Here is a 19074-nt window from a genome sequence, read left to right on the forward strand (position 1 = left end):
ATAATTTTAACTGTGGAAAGGGTAATAACAATGTCCTAGACCCCTAACAAAAGCTGAGGGGCTGTGCAGTGCTGCATTTAGATGCTTTCAGAGTCTTCCGAGATCTAACTCTTCATATGAAGATTCTCACTACTTTTAAAACTTCTTTTGAAGCTGCTAATCTTTGCTAGCCAGTGCCAGGCTTCCAACTTCTTCGATTATCTGAAAGTGCATCTGGCTGACCACACCCTCTCATTCATGCTGCAATGTTGTATGTGTTGATGTTCTAGAATGAGTCTGCAGATTTTAAATGCAGAAAATGGAGAAAACGGAGGAAACATCAAGGATGATCTAACAGCGGAAGACTGTGGCTTTTTCTTTGCTCCGCCGGAACCTACAGGAAGACCTTCCATTCTACGCCTGTCCCAGAAAGAAAACTTGCCACCAAAAAGCGTGGCAAAAGCTATGAAGGTAAACTTTTGCTTTTGTATTGATTGTATTCTTTCGCCTTCTATGATCTCTGCTACTGAATGCATATGCTATTTGGAGCTTGAAAATATTGTGGTGTTCATGTTCTTCCTTTTTCCTCCCCCCCGCCCCTTTCTTAAAGGTAACCTTTCAGACTCCTCTGAGAGATCCTCAGACTCGAAAAATCTTAAGTCCTACTATGACGGATAAACTTGAGACTACTTTCACGCTTGATGATTGCAGTGAAGCCTTGGCGGATGATGTTTTATCTGCACTCGTCAATGTTGAGTAAGTAATGTATCCACCACTAATAGTATTAGCGATGTGGGACATACTCAAGTTAATTTTTCCACACTATAAACCTGTATAGTTAAAATGTAAGTTTGCATTTTATAACAAGATGTAAACTGCACAATAGGATGAAAATGAATGCTGACTTTGTTGCACAAACTCTTTTTCAAAGATAAAACTTTCTTAAAAGGAACAACAATTATCTTAGTTGTAATGTTGAGTATTGAACTCTATTTCTAACTCCTCAGTAACTGATTTCATAGAAATTACTTATGATATAAATAGTTTAAGAGAAAAGAGACATGTTAGGCAGAGAATACAAAACTGTTTCCTACAGTAAGGTTTTCATGTGAGACTACAACTATTCTGAAGCTAATCCTTAAATCTAAGCCTTTAAACTTCTTTTGTATGTTAAGTGCAGTTTTATCTCTTTAGATTTTCTCCTTAAGATACATCTTCTGAAGGGTTAGCTTGAACTGACACCTTGAGTCAATGAGCATTAAGATTAAAGAAAATCTAGCAACACAAAGTGACTATAACAACAATTCCAAGTACAAACAAGTTTGTGTGCCTTTATAGTCTAGCAGCCCATGTCTTAAAGTGGCTTGTGGTAGCTGTCTAGAGAACAGCACAAAACAGCACTGTTCCAATTTGGGGTTTTGCAACTCTCCTTTACTAGCAATATTGTTATAATAGTTTAATAAAATAGCATTCTAACAATGTTATTGAATAGGTCTCAATGCATATATTTTGTTACTGACTTTTTTAGCTCCTTTTTAAACTTGTATAAACACCTGATATCAACAATTCCCAGTGGCAAGAAGTCTCAGATCTTAAGTTTATCTCTGCAAGGGAATACATCCTTTTGCTTGTTTTTAACTATCCAGTACTTTCATTTGACCCCTATTCTTGTTTTTTGGAAGGGGAGAAGGGAGAAAGATGGGAACACTTAAACATTCTTTAAATGTATAGCTTTGCTTCAACTGTGAACTTGCATGCGTACTCTAGTTTAGAAAAGTACTTCTCAGCTAGCCAGCACAATTTTTGAATGACTTAATTGCATTTATGCCCCAAACTTATTGCTCATGTGAATAAATGAAGATTTGGTACATATAATGTTCAAGTGAGTTAAAAGGACTATCGCCAAATTTGCTTTAGTTAGGGAATAATTGTCTGTCAAGACATTGCTTTTACTGTGTGCATCCTTTCTGCTTTTAAGATGTAAGGATCTGTTTGTAGTGAATAAGCTAAAGGACTAGGTGTTGCTGAAGGGTGTCACTTTCGACTAGACTCAAGTAATTCGAGTTACAAGCAGGTGTCTCGCTCTTGACTGGCATTTATGAGGTTAAACACTGCAGGAGAAAGGGAGGGGCCTGAGTAGTTGAACAAGCCCGGGGCTGAACTATTGCAGGGAGGAGGCACTCAAACCGGGTGAGAAGGACTTCCTGAACTCTTATCTCCCGCTTTTGCTTTCGGGTTTATCGACGTGGTGTTTTTTAGTGAGTGGCTTTTAATCATGTTCTGTTCTACAGCAGATATGGATGGCACATAGAAAATAATAACTTTACGAAGGGACAAAACAATGGGAGGAAATACTGTTTCAGGAAGTAATGGCTTAACTCTCTATGGTCTGAGGCTAAGCCTCAAAAGTTGAGTAGAGTTTGGGGAAATGAAGTGGACAGCAATAACTTGTAGAATACTCAGCAGCAGTGAGTACACAGACTTTCTTTAACCTGTTTCTGCTGCTAGAGAATCTTATCTTTCTCTTACTGGGGAAGTATTTTCTTGTATACCACTTAGCTCTTCAGATATGCTGTTGTAAAGTTTAGAGTGCCTGAAGTCCAGGTTCTCTTTTGGTATGTAGGCCCTCGTAGATGAAATGCTGGTGCATACTTTCGGGGGAAAAGTATCTGCCAGAATGACCAGACAAAGTAATGGCTAGAAAGGCAGAACCTGAATCATGACTGAGTTTGGTCCTAGACTTGCGAGCCTGTCATGACTCATGGATGAACGTACATGAAGATGTACTACTAGCTGTGCCTGTGTTTGAGCTGCTTACTGTTAATAACTCCTTTTAAGGAATGTATATTTCACTGTCTAGTGAAATGGAAGGTCCATATGCTGTAGTGAGTGGAGCAGTCTTCAGTGATGACTGGCATAAGGTAAAAAAGCTGTGTAGAACAGATAGCTTAAAAATACTGACTAGCTTCAAGGACTAATCTCCCTATAGTTCATGTGTACCAGAGCTCCTAACTTCTGACTGTTTAGGTGGGAACGGAATTCTTGGTATGACACTGATATTCTTTTGCTGTCAGCTGCTTTATGTCAAAAAAATCAGATTACTCTGAGCCTGCAAAGCTACTTATGCAAGTATCTTTTTAAAGATGATTTCAAATGATGTCTAAAAAATATCAAATGATGTCTAAAAAATAGCTATAGCGCCTGTGATTTCTTTATCTCTTTTTTTTTTAATGCAGCACATGTCAACAAAAGACTGAAGCTGAAGCAAACAATACAGTGATAAATACACTAATGCCAGAGAAAGTTAGCACGGCTCCTTACCCAGATGATGAGATGCCAGTGAAGAGTCGAGGTTCCTACAATCTTGATTTTGATAACTTAAATGACATCAATCCATTTCAAAGTTCAGTGCAGTTGCAGCATTCTCCTGGAAATCTGCAAAAGTCTCCTGTAAGAGTATCTAGCAGCCCTGAGAAAACATCTGAAAAAAGTAATGATTCTCTTCTGCTGGATGATACAGCTTCTTTTGCTTCAAACACATCAAGTGCAGAACGTTCAAGTGAAGAGGAGAAGACTCTTTTTTCTGGAAAAGAACCTGTATTGAGAGAGCTGGAGTCTAACAAATCTAAGCTGTCCCCTAAGCAAGCAATCGGTGACCCTGTGCAGGACGTGAAGTCTGGTTCTGCAGACATAAGCCAAATTGATAACTCAGTGATATTAGCAGAAGCACCTACACCTGTACAGTTGTCTGGCAACTTAGGTCCCAGTAGTTCTGATGTAACTAATTCTTATAAAACTGGGGAATCGAAGCTTCAGAATGTTTTGGTAGCAGAAAAAGCCTCCGCAGAAGAGTCAAAGCCTGCAGAAGATCTGGGTGTTTCCAAAGGGGAACTTGAAGAAAAGCCTGGTGTCACCAAGGCTGGACCAGTAAAACTGGAATTTGACTTTGATAATACCACTGCTAGAAAGCCACCTCCTAAGAAACTAGGTAAAAGACCTGGAATTAAGCCACCTTCCAAAAAAATTCCTATTACCAAAACAAAACCAGAGAATACTGAAGTGCAAAATAAAAGTAATGTGGAAGATGAAATCCCTGTTCCCAAAGCATCTTATAAGTTTGACTGGGACAAACTTGATGATCCAAACTTTAATCCGTTTGGAGGAGGCTCTAAAATTTCCAGCTCGCTCAAGTGTTCTAAACCTAGCCCTCAGAAAGCTCACCTGCAAGAGGAACAGGACAGTACATCATCAAGAAGGGAGTCTCTTCCAGTGGAGCAGGATAACAGACCAAGTACCCGTGAAACTCTTGAGAAACGAGAACCCGAAAGTCTGTAAGTAAATCTGTAGCTGAATGTAGAAGCACATTAAATGTATGTGAAGAAAAGATAATTAGATGTGTCTCTAGTTGATTCCTACCTCCTTGACTTCCGGCCTCTGAGGCTGGCTGAGTCTGTTGCACACTGTAACCTTTAACACAATACTTTGCAACAGGAAAGATCTAATTGGGGAAACCATCCTGAGATGGCTAGCTCTGGGCAAAAGGTGTTCTTAAATCTGGAGGAATGGAAGGGAATAGGCTTCTATGGGAAGAGCATTAGTACTTTGGTCAAATGGCTCTTTCTTCATTCCTTCAAGATTAGTGTAAAATGTGGAGAATCATGTGACTTCTGCTGTTTTTCAAAAAACAGGTAAGTAGGCAGCAGTGTTGCACATGCTTCAGCATGTGAAGGAGCTAGGCAATGCTGTTCTCTGCTTAGTGTCCTGGCTGAACTCTGAGGTGTTGTTTCTTCCTTGCATGTTCTTGGTATCTGAATGCTATCTCCAATAAAAAGGCTTGTCACAAAAGTTGCGGGTTTTTCTAGGAACCACATAAAACTTTTTATTTGAGAATAGGAGATGTTGTGGTGTTGTTCCTAGAAAATCTAACTACTAAAATGTCAGCATTACCGTAGACAGCCAGGTGCTTACCAGAACTAAACTGGTGCAAGATGTTCATTTGACAGAAATGTTTGCTGTCTTGCTCCCTGTGTAACATGATCAGCTACTATTTACCAAGTTGAAAAGTTAAGTTTGTGCTGTCAGCAGTAACTAAAGTATAGGACTTCATTAGAGAAGTTCTGTGCTTTATACCAATAATCACTGCATTGCAAAAAAAAGAAAGAGTGCCAGGCTGCTTGTAATTCTGCTCATGATTAAACAAAAAGCCTATATTTAATTGAAAAAAATAATGGGCTTAAATGGAAATTGGACAGCAGTGTTAAGTGACTAGGAGTAAGTGATACTGCTGTGACTTTCTGCTCCTGAGGTAGCACTGCTTCTGATGGAGGGTGAGCTTTCAGTCACTTAAGTTGTCACCAGGCAAGACAGTGAATTTAAATCTCCACCCTCCTTAAAGCTTCCTGTTCTATGTCAGTAAAAACTCTCAAATAACCATTCTTTGCTCAGTGTTTCAGTGTATCTCATAAATAGAATTTGGAACTGTCTGTGTGACTTGGATTTTTTTTTTTCTTTAGGGAAATCAGCAAACAGAGTGTGGTAGAACACAAACCAAGAACTCAAGAAGACAAGCCAGGAGTCCAAGGAGAAGTTGAACTTCCAGGAGAGATAGCTATGGTAAGGTATAGGAAAGATAGCCAGTTCTTACTAAGTTGATCTGTGAAAGAGTTCTTTGACTTAACCTTATCAAACATGTATTTGACAAGGTTATTTTCTCCAAGAACTAGTGTTTTCATGCATCTTCAGCAGCTCTAGAATGAATTTCAGCTGTGCAAACTTGTCTTTTGAAGGTAACATCAGAGACAACCAAATTGGTACCTTGGTATTTATTATCTTTTTTTGATCAGCGGTTGCATATAAGGACAAACATAAGGGTGTGGACTCAAAAAAAAAAAAGTAACTCCTGTATAACATGAGCTGTACTTGGTGTTGGTAGTTCAGTTTCTAAGCCTGTGAACTCTTGGTTTATTATGCTGGCCGCCCAGCTAGTTTATGACAAACCAATTTGATCATTATTGTGATTTTCATTGCATTTAAATCATTATTTTAACAATACAGGGGATTGTGTTTTTTCTCATCAGGAGAAGCAAATGAGCCCATCTAAAGTGTCTCCAGCTAATGTCCCCCCTCAAGATAATTTGGTTTCTGCTGACAGTGGAAAAAAGTCAATGTCTGCAGATGAAATTAAACCTAGTTCTCAGAGAACCGAAATAGCAGCAGATGAGCAGACGGCTAGCACTGAACCTGGTGAGCTCTTCAGACCATCATCAGAAGGTAAGACATTTCTTTAGAACAGACGGAAAGATATTGTTACAATAACCTCTGTGTATGTATTTCTCTGCTTCGGTTTACTCATTGGTTCTAGTGTTTTTTTGTCTCTCACTTTGCTCTTCTGAAAGGACTGTAAAAGCTGCAATGACTATCAGGGGTGGGAAATGTACCTCAGTGTATTTCTAACTTTCTCTAGATTAAGCTAAATTCAGAAAGCTGGCGATTAGCATTCAGCTGCCTGGAAGAATGAAATTTAGGCTGGTACAGAAACAATTAGAGTTTCAGTGGCAGCTTTCTGTGCTGAAAAAATGCTCCCTTAAAACCACTTCTGGTATTAAGCACTTTCTAAATTGAGAGCGGTAGAGCTATGCGACTGCCTGTATTTGAGTCTTGTAGATTACTGGAGGCCTCGGCATTACTTGAATGCTGATTTTGTATTGCAGTGTGGATGGTCTTTCTGCACTTGCATGCCTGTCTTGAAAGCTTACTACATAGCTGTGACTTAACCACCTGGAAGGGTTATTCTGTGTAGGAGCATTGTGTGGAAGGATGAGCAAATGACTTGACTGCAGTGCAGTCTGTCACTTAACTTGAGTAGAATCAGAGTTTTGATAAATGGCTATAACTTCATTGTTCAAATCTGAGATATGTGCTGATTTTAATGGTGAGATTGCCAATCTTATTCTTTTATGGGGCATTGTATGAAAGAGTAGAATATCTGAATGTTTACCACTTTAACCATAGAACAACAGAAGTTCTTCAACTATGTGTTAAATTCTATGTATTCTTACAAGTATTTGGGGACAAATGAAAGCTGTGTTTGCCTGATTTTTTTTTTTTAATTTTAAGATAAACAAAGATATTTTTTAAGGTCCAGATACAAATACAATATTTTTACTAAATGAAAAACTAGACCTCATGACATGGGAGCAGGGATTTATTTGCTTTATACATGTACCTATTTGTTTCTGTCTAGGTGTTTCACTGTAAGACAAAATGATAATATTGTGTCTTCATTGTGTACTTTCTTTTCCAGTTCTAGGAATGGGCATAGAAGTAGACTATCTGGAACAGTTTGGGACTTCATCAGTAAGTATGACAGCAATGTTTTGTTTATCTCCCTAGCAGAGCAGAGAGGAAAGGAAAATGAAACTGTCAAGCCTTAAATGTTTTCATGAAATACTTCGAGCTTGCCCACAGAAATATAGGTTGTATTCCAAAGGAATGTGTCCACAAGGCTGGGCAGGGGTTGGTGGTGGAAGGAATAGTTATAAGCAATTCTGCTAAGGATCAGAGGTCAGTTTGCAAAGGTCCTATTTTTCTTTAATAGTGGTGAAACTGAGATGAATGACGTTTCACCTCTCTAGTTGCCAAAACTGCAAGAACATAATGCTTTGAAAGTGTATGATCGTCGTTTTGAAAATACTTTTTTTTCTAAGCTCTTTTGTTTTATGGGCAGTTTCAGGAAATCTGTCTCTAAATTGAGCATGTCAGTTTTCAATCAGTTCAGCTTAGTTATTCTTTCTTCTACTTTGGTCCAGAGCAGGAGTGGCTCTAAATATACAGTGAATACACTGAATTGAAATTGGGTTTTGATCGTTCTGTGTTTGTCTTTATTGTTGTGTGAGCAAAGACCAAGAATGACTTGCACTGCTCATTCATCTTATGATACTATTTCTCCCTCTCAGTGTCTTTTGCTGGTTTTGAATAGTTCATAAGTGTTTGCTCTTTTGGTTGTGTCTGTGAGCAGATTGAGTTCACTTGATATTACATAAGGATTGAAGTGTGTGGGCACTGAATTCTCTTATGTAATTTTTCTCCTGAGAACAATGCTCTGGTCACTGAAGAATAGGCTCACCCTCTCTCCAGAGGATTACTTATGTGTGTGGGGGATGTGTGTGTTGTGCTATGAAGCAGCATATCTGCCAGTTTGTGCCTCTTTTCCCCTCAGTTCAAAGAGTCTGCCTTGAGGAAGCAGTCGCTGTATTTGAAGTTTGACCCTCTGTTGAGAGACAGTCCAAGAAAACCAATTTCTGGTACTATTGAAACGAAGATGAATATCACGGGAGCTCCACTTCAGTGTGGGTAGGTACTGACTTGGTCTAGGCTGTAGCATGTAACTTTACGAAGAAAGGCACTGCTAGAATATAATGGTGTATGTTTTTTCGTTTTTAGACCTGTTGCTGATTTAAGTAAATTGCTTGAGGAAGCTGAAAAGCCAGCAGTGAGTCTTCAAAATGAAGAAAAACCAAAAGGACTAGATCTTCTGGGAACATTTACAGCTTCTGTAAGTGTGTCTGGAATGGTCTCAGGTTTCATATTAATATTTTGGGAAAGGGGTTGGCTAGGACTTGGACTTAAGACTTGTGCAGATATTCTAAGGATTGCAGAATACTTAATGCTCGTTTAAACTGTTATCTTAAAAAACAGGTTGGATACTCACATCAGAGTTGAACTTTTTGGTGGACTTCATTTTGTTCAGTATTAAATTTTTGTTTCTTGGGAACTGGTGGCATTGCACATGGTCTAAGAATTTGAGCTGTTTTTAAGAGTGCTTTCATCAAGCAACCTTTCTCATGCAGCTGAAGCCACAAAAATAAGACAAGCTTGCATTTTAAATGCACTGTTAGGATGAAAAGCACTTACGTGATTAAACTTAATGCTTTACAATCTAAGGCTTATAGTTTGAACAGCCTTTTATGAACAGAACTGCACACAGCAGTTCATCCTGAAATGGTGCCTTTTTTACTGGTGGGGAACAGCATGGTGACATCTGCTTTGATAGCTATAATTGGTGGGTAGCAATTTTTGTTACATGCTTAAAAGATAACTACATGGTTCTAAAGAGATTTACAATGTAAGAAAGTTATTATAATAAAGTTGTGGAGGTTATTTTGTGCATTCAAGTAAAATATGTTGATTTACCATCAAATAATCTGCATATAGCTAATCAATGGCATGAAAAGAGGAATCTGTTGAAACTCTACTTTTTTTTTTTTCTCCTCACAGGACACAGATCCCCTAATTCCAGACTCTCTTACTACTGATGTTTCTCCACTCTGTCTTGCTGCTTCCACAAACACTGCAGTGGATGCTATTATAGATGTACTAAAATATAGCCAAAAAGACATGGATGCAGCTGTTGAGCTGGTGAAAAAAGAGGTATGGTGGCCCTTCCAAAGCAGAACTTTGCACAGCCTTGAAAGTCCCTTGTGTCTAGCTTATCTGGTATAAATCTCTGTACTTCGCAATTCTTTCCATCTTACTTGACAAAAGTATCTCATTCTGAGAAGCTTGCTGTGTGCTGGATCAGAGCAGTAGGTATAGAACTCTTCAGAGCTAATATCTAAGGAAATACGGTAAACTTCAGTATTAGTCAGTCAGTTTCCACCTTAGAGCTGATCAGTATTAGAAAGCATCCATTATCAGATGGAATGGTTAGGCTTAATATTAGTGATGTAAACACTCTTTACTAAACTAGGTAGGAAATACCTGTTCTTGCCAATGGGAGGGAGCAGCTGCTTCTGATTGATTATTTCCTAAAAACGAGATAAAACTAATGCCAATTCAGTGCGGTGATCAGTTGGTGGGTTTTTTGTGGGATGGGGAAGCACAACAGCATGTCCAGCTAATAAAATAAAAGTGAGATCTAGAGCTCAGTGTGGAGGAGAAAAACATTAGTGGATTGGGGAAGAAGTAGTCAGTGGGATTTCAAGCATATTCTGTAACTGTATCACTACAGAAATTGCTTGTGAACTCCCATCTTCTTACTGATGCAAAAAGAGTTAAGTGTCCACTCAAAAATAAAAATAAATTGAATATTTGATTAATTATGGTTTCTGGGTTATGTAACCTTACCCATACTAAATCATGTAAGAGCAGTACTTTAACATAAATGTCCTTAAAGCTATCATGCCATGCCAAAATTAACTTCAGAAGAAAATAAAGCATTCAAAATTCCTGACAACCTATACTGCAGGCAGCGACACTAAGGACACCAAATGAAGATGACCTGTAGTTATTTGCTGCTTAAGTTATTCTTTCCCTTTAGAGTACAAAGATACTAGTTTTTCTAGGAGTAACTTTTGATTTCTGTCATTTAGGAGGACACTTTTACCCTGTTGTCTAGTACAGGAAAACAAGTAAAGCTTTGACAGAGGACAGCTCTTAGTGCATTGATCTAAAATGAAGAATTTATGTAATAACAGGGAGTAAAGCTTGTAATATCTTGAAATTGGTGCTCTGATCTCTTGTTTCAAAGAACGATTTTAAACATGCAAACATAGTTGTAGCAAGACAGGTGTGACTGGATGACTCCAGCTGTGTGTCACTTAAACAAATAAAAATGCTTGGAGTTACTATATTAACCTGAAAGGAAGACAGACTAAATTTTAAGATTTTTTTTTTTTTTTGGTGAAACAACTCAAGGGCAGGGGGGGAACCTGACCTATTTTCCTTCTGGGCAAACACAGCACTTCATGGAAGCACGCTTTTTTGGGTCTACTCAGCTATTTCTGTAGAGTTTGCAAATGAAAGTTTCTAACTGGTTTCCATCATCACACTTTTTTGCTTTTGTAACACTTGTTCTAGCCTATCTATTGTTAATTCTCTTTATATTGTGGTACATTCTTTTTTTTTCTACTTGTGCCCCACTTCCTCTCATCTGAAATATTACGATACGTCTAAAATAAGTTTACTCTGAATACTGAGAATCGGTGTACTACAGTAAACTGTGCAACTTTGAGCAGTAATCATGTGCTCTCACCTTCTCTTGTTTAAAATTCCAGGTCTTTTTATGTATTTTGGGCCTCTGTCATTGAAGTCCTCCCACACTATACTCAACTATAAGTTTTTGATAGAAACCCCAGGAAAAAACATTTAGCGAAGAGTGCTTATACTGATTAATACTGTTACTATGAGCTTTGCTTTAATTCAGCTGATGTGAAATAGGTGTGGTTATTTTTAAAAGAACTGAAGTGTCTTTAAATTTAGAAATGTGGTAGGGGGAGGATTGAGTGTTGAATATAAATTATTCCAAACAGCGATTTGATCTTGACTAGAATAGGCTTCGTGTATTTGCTCTTTCCTGTGTTAAGATTAGCGGATCTGTGTTGCTTTTTTTTGTCTGCCTTGTAAATAAAAAGGGAACTATATGAGAGAATATTAATAAATAAAAAGGGAAACATACGAGAGAATATTAATTCTTTAGAGAACATAACTGGCAAAGGAGCAATGATCTGCATATGTGATGAGTAAGAGTGTCTGAGAGGCTGACTGAGTTGACCCTGATCTTGCCATTTGAAGAGATATTGATAACGTTGAGTGAGAATTGTGTGTGTGAAACCTGCATATTAATCTACATCATATTTGACTTAAATTTCTAATAAAACATCTAATTTCGATTCTGTTAAGCAGTTAGAACTTATTTTTCTCCATATCAAATTATACCTAAGTTGCCTTTCAGACTGTTCTGAGTATCAAATCTTGTCTCTCTTCCTATACAAGAAATAAAGGTTTACTTTTTCCCTCAAAGGTTCAAGAGAAACAGTTGGAGACTCAAGAATGGAAAAATAAGTATGATAAGCTTCATATGGAATACAAGGAAATGGGGTATGAATCTGTCCCGATTTTTATATCTACTTATTTACTCCAGCTTCTTTTTCTAACTTATGTTCAACATTTTTTTTAATGTTTTTTAGAAAAATAGTTGCTGAGTTTGAAAGTACCATAACACAAATGATGGGTAAGTTCCATATTTACACTTTGAGTGACTTGCGGGGTAGAGGGTGGTGGTGCATACTTAGCCTAAGGTTACTAGCTGAAGGTAGTACTCTTTCACTTCTGATGGCATTAATATTTCAAGTACTTCCAGGGTGAGTGTAAGGTTTCAGACAAAGTAAAGTAACACTTTCATACATATTCATACAGACATGATATCATTTAGTAGGTCATGATGACTTCCTGAATCAGGCATGAACACATCTAACATGGAGTGTGAATGGCTTATTAAGACTGGTGGATCCAGTTGTCTGCACTTTGTGTTTAACTGTTTATTATCTGACCTCATTTAAGTGATAGGATGTCAATAGAAGTTCTTGCTGTACAGATCTGGCTTTTGCTTCAGTCAAATTTGTGGCTTCAAATCTAGGAAGACATTGAATGAAACTCTTGTTTGTATAGGTACTTTCTCCTAGTTCAAAGCTGAATAGCCAAATCTTTGCCTTTCTTAAATGTAGTTCTTTAAGGAGACTAATATTATGTCAGGTTTTTTTGTGCTTCTTTAAGCCTATGGGAAACATAAGTCGGGTATGCTAACAAAAATGTCCTGAAAGAATTTGCTATGCTGGTTTGGCTTGTTAGCCTAGTCTCCTCCAGATCTTCCAGCTATTGTGTATATTTAATGAAAAAAAAATATTTTTATTCCTTGCTTCTATTACAACATTTGAGGCTCCTGTTATGGTAAACTTGGGTGTAGTATTTTGACTATATTGCAAGAGAAACAATGCTTTAGGCAAGAACTTTATAATCGGTCTTTCATGGCATTAGGGTTGGTGTGAGGTAGTATGTTTCAAATAAAGAAAATATGACTGCTTCCTTAAAAGCAAAGATATGGTGTCCTTTCAGAAGAGAGGCTACCTCATGAAACCCCTTTTTCCCTTAAGAGGAAGAATTGAAGGTCTGTGGGTTGTCTGTCCATACTATGGAACTAGTTTTATACTAATGCATTAACTATCATGAGTGTAACTCTGTTAATTCTACTTTCTTTAGAGGATGCTCAGAAGCAGAAAGAACTTTCAAAGAAAGAAATGCAGAGGATGGTGGAAGAGAAGCAACAAGTTATTTCAGATTTGAACTCCATGGAGAAATCCTTCTCTGAACTCTTCAAACGATTTGAAAAACAGAAAGAAGTGTTAGAGGGTTACCGCAAAGTAAGATGCTATAATGTGAATAATATCCTTCTAAGATATATGAGACTTAGTGGAGAGGAAATGATGACTTTCTAGAGCAGCTATTAATTAGCTAGTATAGGCACTACCTGTAAATCCAGGTGCCAAGTTATTGTTTACTTAGATTTAAAAAAATACTGGGTTATTGTATTTAATGGCTGGCTTAAAGTATGATGATCTCTCTGTTAGAAGCCAAAGTTTCTTCAAACAAAACAATAAGCTGTTTCTTGCTGCATGCATGTCATTTTTCTGTCAATCATGGAGACAGGCTGTCATGTAGCAGCTGCTGCATAAGGGTATCTTGTTTCCCCTACATCTTGTTGAAGAGGATGCTGAAGAGGATTTGCTATTACAAGTCAAAATGATAATAGTTTATTAGGTATTCTTTAGCTTAACCCCCCGTCAGGCCTTCATTCTGCAGCATTTTCAGAGACTGGAAGAATTAAGCTATTGATCGTACACCGTGGTTTCTTGATGCATGACATGCATAAAAATTGATTCAGTTGGTGTTTAAAAAGTGCCTTCAGATTTTTTCCTTCAGTTACCTTTTAATGTCTGTTATTTAATCAAGCTTAGAAGTATCCTGTTAGAAGCTTTGTGGTAGTCTAGGTTTGAGAAACAGGCATAATGTCTGTGTTACAACTCAAGTTTCTGCTTTACTGAAGAATCCACCTTCCTTCATCTTATGTCCCTTCCATCTTTCCACCCTAAATTCAGAAGCCCTTTCTGTAGCACAGAGTTAAAGCATCACTTGGAAACGGAGTTGCTAAATTCAAGAATTGGAATTAGTAGGGAGTCTTAGCACTTGTTTCAAACAGTTCCAACTTGCTATAGTAGCTAATAAAATAAGGTATCATAGTGTCTGAAAGGTAACTTTCTTGCTGTTAATGTTGGCTTTATTTAGGTCAGGGTCCAAAGCCTGAATCTTTCCATGGATTCTCTGTAGTAGTTGGATTTCTAACTATTCTTAGGACAATTGCAAACTAAGACAAAGCTGATTTTAAAAAAACAAACACCTCCCCCCCCACCCTGTTCAGTGACCTTAGTTTCAGTGACATTTTCCCTTTACTGAAATTTATTAAAGTTTAAACAGTATATTGGGAGGAAATGGGGTGAATAAGTCTTGGTTTGCAAAGTTAAGAGAGTTGAAAGGGGAAACTTTAGTCCCTGTGTAGGTCTATGGGACTTCAGTTGTTCCTAGTATTCTGGTGAGCAAATACTGCCACTTCAGTGTAGTCGAATAGGCCATTTGTGAAGTGGAGAGACTTTTGCATCTACTAACACATAAAAAGCTGACTAAGCTGCTTGTTTTTGGGACAGAACGAAGAAGCTCTGAAAAAATGTGCTGAAGAATACCTGGCTAGAGTTAAAAAAGAGGAGCAGAGATATCAGGCACTAAAGGCACATGCTGAAGAGAAGCTGCATCAGTAAGTATCATGTCAAGAAGCCAAGTACTGGGAGTGAAAGATATAGTTTTCACAGTTGCTGCAAAATGTGGTTCATTAATACCAAAACTTGGCTTAAATTTTTTTTTAGTTTGGGGATTAATCCAAAGCGCAAGCATCTAGAGTGATTGTATCAACAGTTTTGCTGTGCTCTCCGAAGGGGATGTAAACAGTATCTTGCTTCCATTTCAGAGCAAATGAGGAAATTGCCCAGGTACGAAGCAAAGCTAAATCAGAGACTGCAGCACTACAAGCCAGTCTCCGCAAAGAACAAATGAGGATCCAGTCTTTAGAGAGGACGCTTGAACAAAAGGTTAGTCAAAATGTCATGGGTGAGTCTCTTCAAGCTATTGCCTTAGACTAGGTCAAGAACTGCCTCGTACCAGTGCTAGAAATAGTTATGTGAACTGTGCTGGTCTTGATGGCTGCTGTCCTGGCAGGCTTTAGGAAATAGGCATTGAAACTTAAGGCACAACTCTATGTCAAGACTCATCTGGATGTTTAGATTGTTAGGGGGAAATGTTCATTCCCATAGGCAGGTTGTGGCAGTGATCCATCCATGCTACTGTGTCAGGAGGTTATCTAAACTACTGAAGGAGATGGTGATCTGAAACTTAAACATGTCCCAGAAAGGAAACTGGCAAAGAATCTTGAATAACTGTTTGATTCAGCTTGTTCATAAACATGATTTGTTAAACTATTAGCATTCATACGGACTATTTTGTATTGTCTGAACTCTTTCAATATTGTTCAGACCATTAATCCCTGTATTTGATATTGTTTCATAGATAAAGTCTTAAAATGTTTTGTAAAGGCACATTGGTTTTGCTTTGAAGGGTTCCAACACAGAAAAGCTTTTTAAGTGTTGAAAGTCATATTGCTGGAAATACATGCTATTAGTTTTACTGCAGTATGGCTGTGTCTTTGCCAGCATTGAAGACTCAAAAATAGATAATGCTGACGCAGTCCTGTTAGGGAGAAGTCCTGTGTTTTTTGTTAGTCTCCAGGCTTATGGCTAAGGTTTGCATAGCTGAGGAAACAGTAGGCCTGTAACTGGAGAGATAAGCCATTTAATGCAGAACTAGTTTTGTTCCTGTTATAAATACAGTAACACTTTATGTTAAGAACTCTTATTAAAATGGTTTGACCATATAAGGGATTATATAAACTGGAAATTATTGCTACATGCCAGTAAAAGTATCAAAGCATCATCCTACAGAGTTGTCTGTCTTGTGAAGATTAAAATCTAAACTGTCACTATCTTGAATTTCAGTGTATCTAACAAAAAGACTTTGGGTCTGAAAAGTCTTATTTCCCTAGATCAATTGGTCTCAATGTATAATGTATAGTCTGGAAGAAGTAGAGACAATATGGATTCTGGCTCACTTCCTGAGGCTCTTAAGGTTGCCATGTGACCTTCTACAAAGTTGACTGTCCTTTTGAGTAAATTTGCATGAGTCAGTAGCATGTAAATGGACACTCTCTTCCTTGTGTTGGCAAATATGACTTGTGACTCAGCTTATTACATGGGTGTAGCATAGCTTAGACATATCTGAACCTCACTTTTTTTTCTGTCTTCAACAGACTAAAGAAAATGATGAACTAACGAAAATCTGTGATGACTTGATCTTGAAGATGGAAAAAATTTGATAGTTTAACTGTCTTGTAAATATGTCTAGTCTCTTCCTGTCTCGTGTGTTCACTTAACTTTTTTAATTATGTATGTGCGTGGAAAATAAAACTCTTGACTTGCACTTGTCTTGCATATTATTGGCAGTATCTTTTGTAGGAAATGTCAATAAACTTGAGTTCAGTTGCTACTTCCAGTAGGTAGCAATGTCCTGCATAACACTTTCACATGTCACTTAAAGGAAAAACTTTTAATCGTCTTGCCCTCAGTCTTTTCCCTGTGTCAGAACACCAAGGTTCTGTACTCATGACCGGGCTTTGCTAGTGAGAGTCAGGATGGACCATTGTTGCTATTTTTCACTTCCTGCTGTCTCACTTAAATCAAAACATTCTAGAGTTACAAGCTTTTACTAAAACTTGACTTGTCACAAATGCTATAAAGTATTTAGTAATGTAAAAAAAAATCTGGAACTTGAGCTGTGTGTTTGTGTTTTTTGTGGTGTGGTTTTTTTTTTTAAGAGGAGCTGGAGTGATTCTGTTTTTGCAGACAAGGCAAGCAGAGTACTGAACAGCAGGACAGATTGCTTACTACTCTATCTCCATGATTTTTTTTTTAATGTCATTAGTCTGTCTGACGCTATTGACTTTCCAGTCACCAGTTGAGAACTCCTGGCTGGTTCCCTGTAATGGAAAGCCTTGAGAGATGTAGGCTGCAGGTCACAGGTTACGATGAAGTCAGCTTTAATGAGGGAAATAGCAGACATCTCAGATAAACTGTTATTATCTAACAGACTTTAACAGGATTGTCTCACTGCAAGCTACAGCTTTTTTTTCCAATATTACTGGGAGGTCATTCCCTCACTTGCCTGACTAGTAGCTGTGTCTTCCTCTCGGAAGGGCTGTTGCTGCTGGGTGTGCTCTTAGCTGTACTTGGAGCCCTGCTTGTATAAGTAACAGTGGTCTGCCAGGGCAGGCAGAAAAAGGAGTAGCAGTGCTTAGGAGTCTATCGTCTACTTGGTTAGGTAGCTATTGATTAGTATTGTTAGGGGTATTAGCAACCGTATGTAGTAGCAACATCCTATAGAGCAGGGCAGGTCTCCAGTTAACTACCAGTTCATGGTAGTGGGATTTTCTTTGATTTCTGCACTAACTTCAAAGTGTCAGTATGACATGAGTAGCAACAATGTTGAATGCCTGTCTCCTGCAGAAATGCTGCTGCTGTATGTTTTCTTCAACTTGTAGCTTAGGAAAGTTCCAGATAGTAACAGAGGAAAAAAATAGTCACAAAACAGTGTACAAAACAAATTCACTCCCTGTCTCAACTTCAGATAGCAGGAATTACTCCAGACTGTGTCTTGAGATGTTCCTTTGTATATAGACTTCACTGCACAGATGAGAAATCTTGTGTTTGGTCAAATTTGTGAACTGTCTTGCCCATGTCTGTTTAATTATGGAAACTGATTTCTATTAAAGCTCTCAAAGAGTACTGAGGTTGCAGGCTGATGGTAGCCTACAATTAGATAAGGTTTGGCATACAACCACAAAGGTTAGACCTGTTCTTTTCTCCCTGGTGTTGGATCATCTCAGTGGTGTGAGGAGCTGGACAAACTGGTCTAGGGAAAAGGGTGCTGACTGGATGAAACTGTTGTTTTGCAGTGGATCAGTGTGCTGTGCAGGTTCATTTTGTACATCTTGCACAAAAAGAGGGGTAGAAAAGGGCAGAGCATTTCAATACAATCCCTTGCTAGATTAATGCAAAGCTGAATTTGCGTTAACTTTATAAACTCATTATTAGGGATGAGCCTGCAATGCCAAATCTTTCCACAAGGTGCAGCTGCTGCTCTTTGAAATATTGGCTGTACTAGACTGGGTTGTGCTTCAGCACATTGCAATGGTGGAGACTGCCTCTTCTCTAGTTGTGCTTAATGCTAATAAGGCAATTGTTTTCATAGAATCCTGTTGGAAAGGACAAAGAACTGCAAAGTGATGTATGCCAAGAGACTGCATGTAAATACTGACAATCCTATCTGGATTTTTTTTGTACTACAGGTGCCGAAGTGTGCTTTGCACTGTGTGTACCTTTAAGCAACTGCTACATAAGAGACGACTGGAATCTTCCTTACTTTCCTTTATTCTTTCAGGGTGAAATGGCTTTCTATTCCTTCTGGCTTTCTACTATTTATGCAGAATATCTCTGGTCCAGTAGTTTGCTGGGTGAATGGAAGAGAACTACTAGGTGGAGAAGGGAGGGGGAGACTTTCAACCTGATTTGCTCTGTTGCTTGAATATATCGACCTTGCAGACACACTGTCCCCAGTCTGCTGATGGGGGTGGATACAGAAGAAGTTGTCCAGTAGAGACCAGTGTAACAGCTACAGGTGCTATGGTAGTCTTGGTGTCTGACAATTCTAATCGGGTCTGATATCACATGTTATCAAGAATTATTCCTTGTGTGGCCAGTTATTGCCTGTTGATATTAGATAATGGAAATTGCTCTTCAGTGTCATGTGGAAAGACAGCACACCACACTTACACAGTGGTCACAGATTACAGTGCGAAATCTGCTCAGGGCTCTCCTGCTTGCTGGTTGTGTCAGTACTTAAGAGAAAACTGACAATATGTGAAAACCAATGCTTGAATGGAAATGGTTATAAATGCCTGGTCACTGAAGAGGATGAGTGAGCAGTTTTTGAATGTGTGAGTCCCCAAGGCTTAACTTCACGGCATTACCCAGCTTTCAGCTTGGATAACTATTTTGCTTGCCAGAGGCCAGGGAGCTGGGGGCCTCAGCATTTTTAAACTGCTCA

General features: G+C 38.3%; 1 protein-coding gene across 1 annotated transcript; it reads left to right on the forward strand.

Annotated features, from left to right (window-relative positions):
• The first annotated feature begins 270 nt into the window (after nt 1-270).
• Nucleotides 271-16392, forward strand: TACC3 (transforming, acidic coiled-coil containing protein 3). Its single transcript, XM_009882533.1, has 15 exons — nt 271-450; nt 590-735; nt 3216-4310; nt 5493-5592; nt 6057-6249; nt 7283-7335; nt 8198-8331; nt 8422-8533; nt 9256-9408; nt 11780-11856; nt 11946-11989; nt 13015-13175; nt 14514-14620; nt 14831-14951; nt 16223-16392. The coding sequence occupies exons 1-15, from the start codon at nt 271-273 to the stop codon at nt 16286-16288; spliced, it is 2742 nt and encodes a 913-aa protein (XP_009880835.1). The 3' UTR covers nt 16289-16392.
• The last annotated feature ends 2682 nt before the right edge of the window (nt 16393-19074 follow it).

This window comes from Charadrius vociferus, unplaced genomic scaffold (assembly GCF_000708025.1).
Source record: "Charadrius vociferus isolate BGI_N301 unplaced genomic scaffold, ASM70802v2 scaffold213, whole genome shotgun sequence".
NCBI classification, from domain to species: domain Eukaryota; kingdom Metazoa; phylum Chordata; class Aves; order Charadriiformes; family Charadriidae; genus Charadrius; species Charadrius vociferus.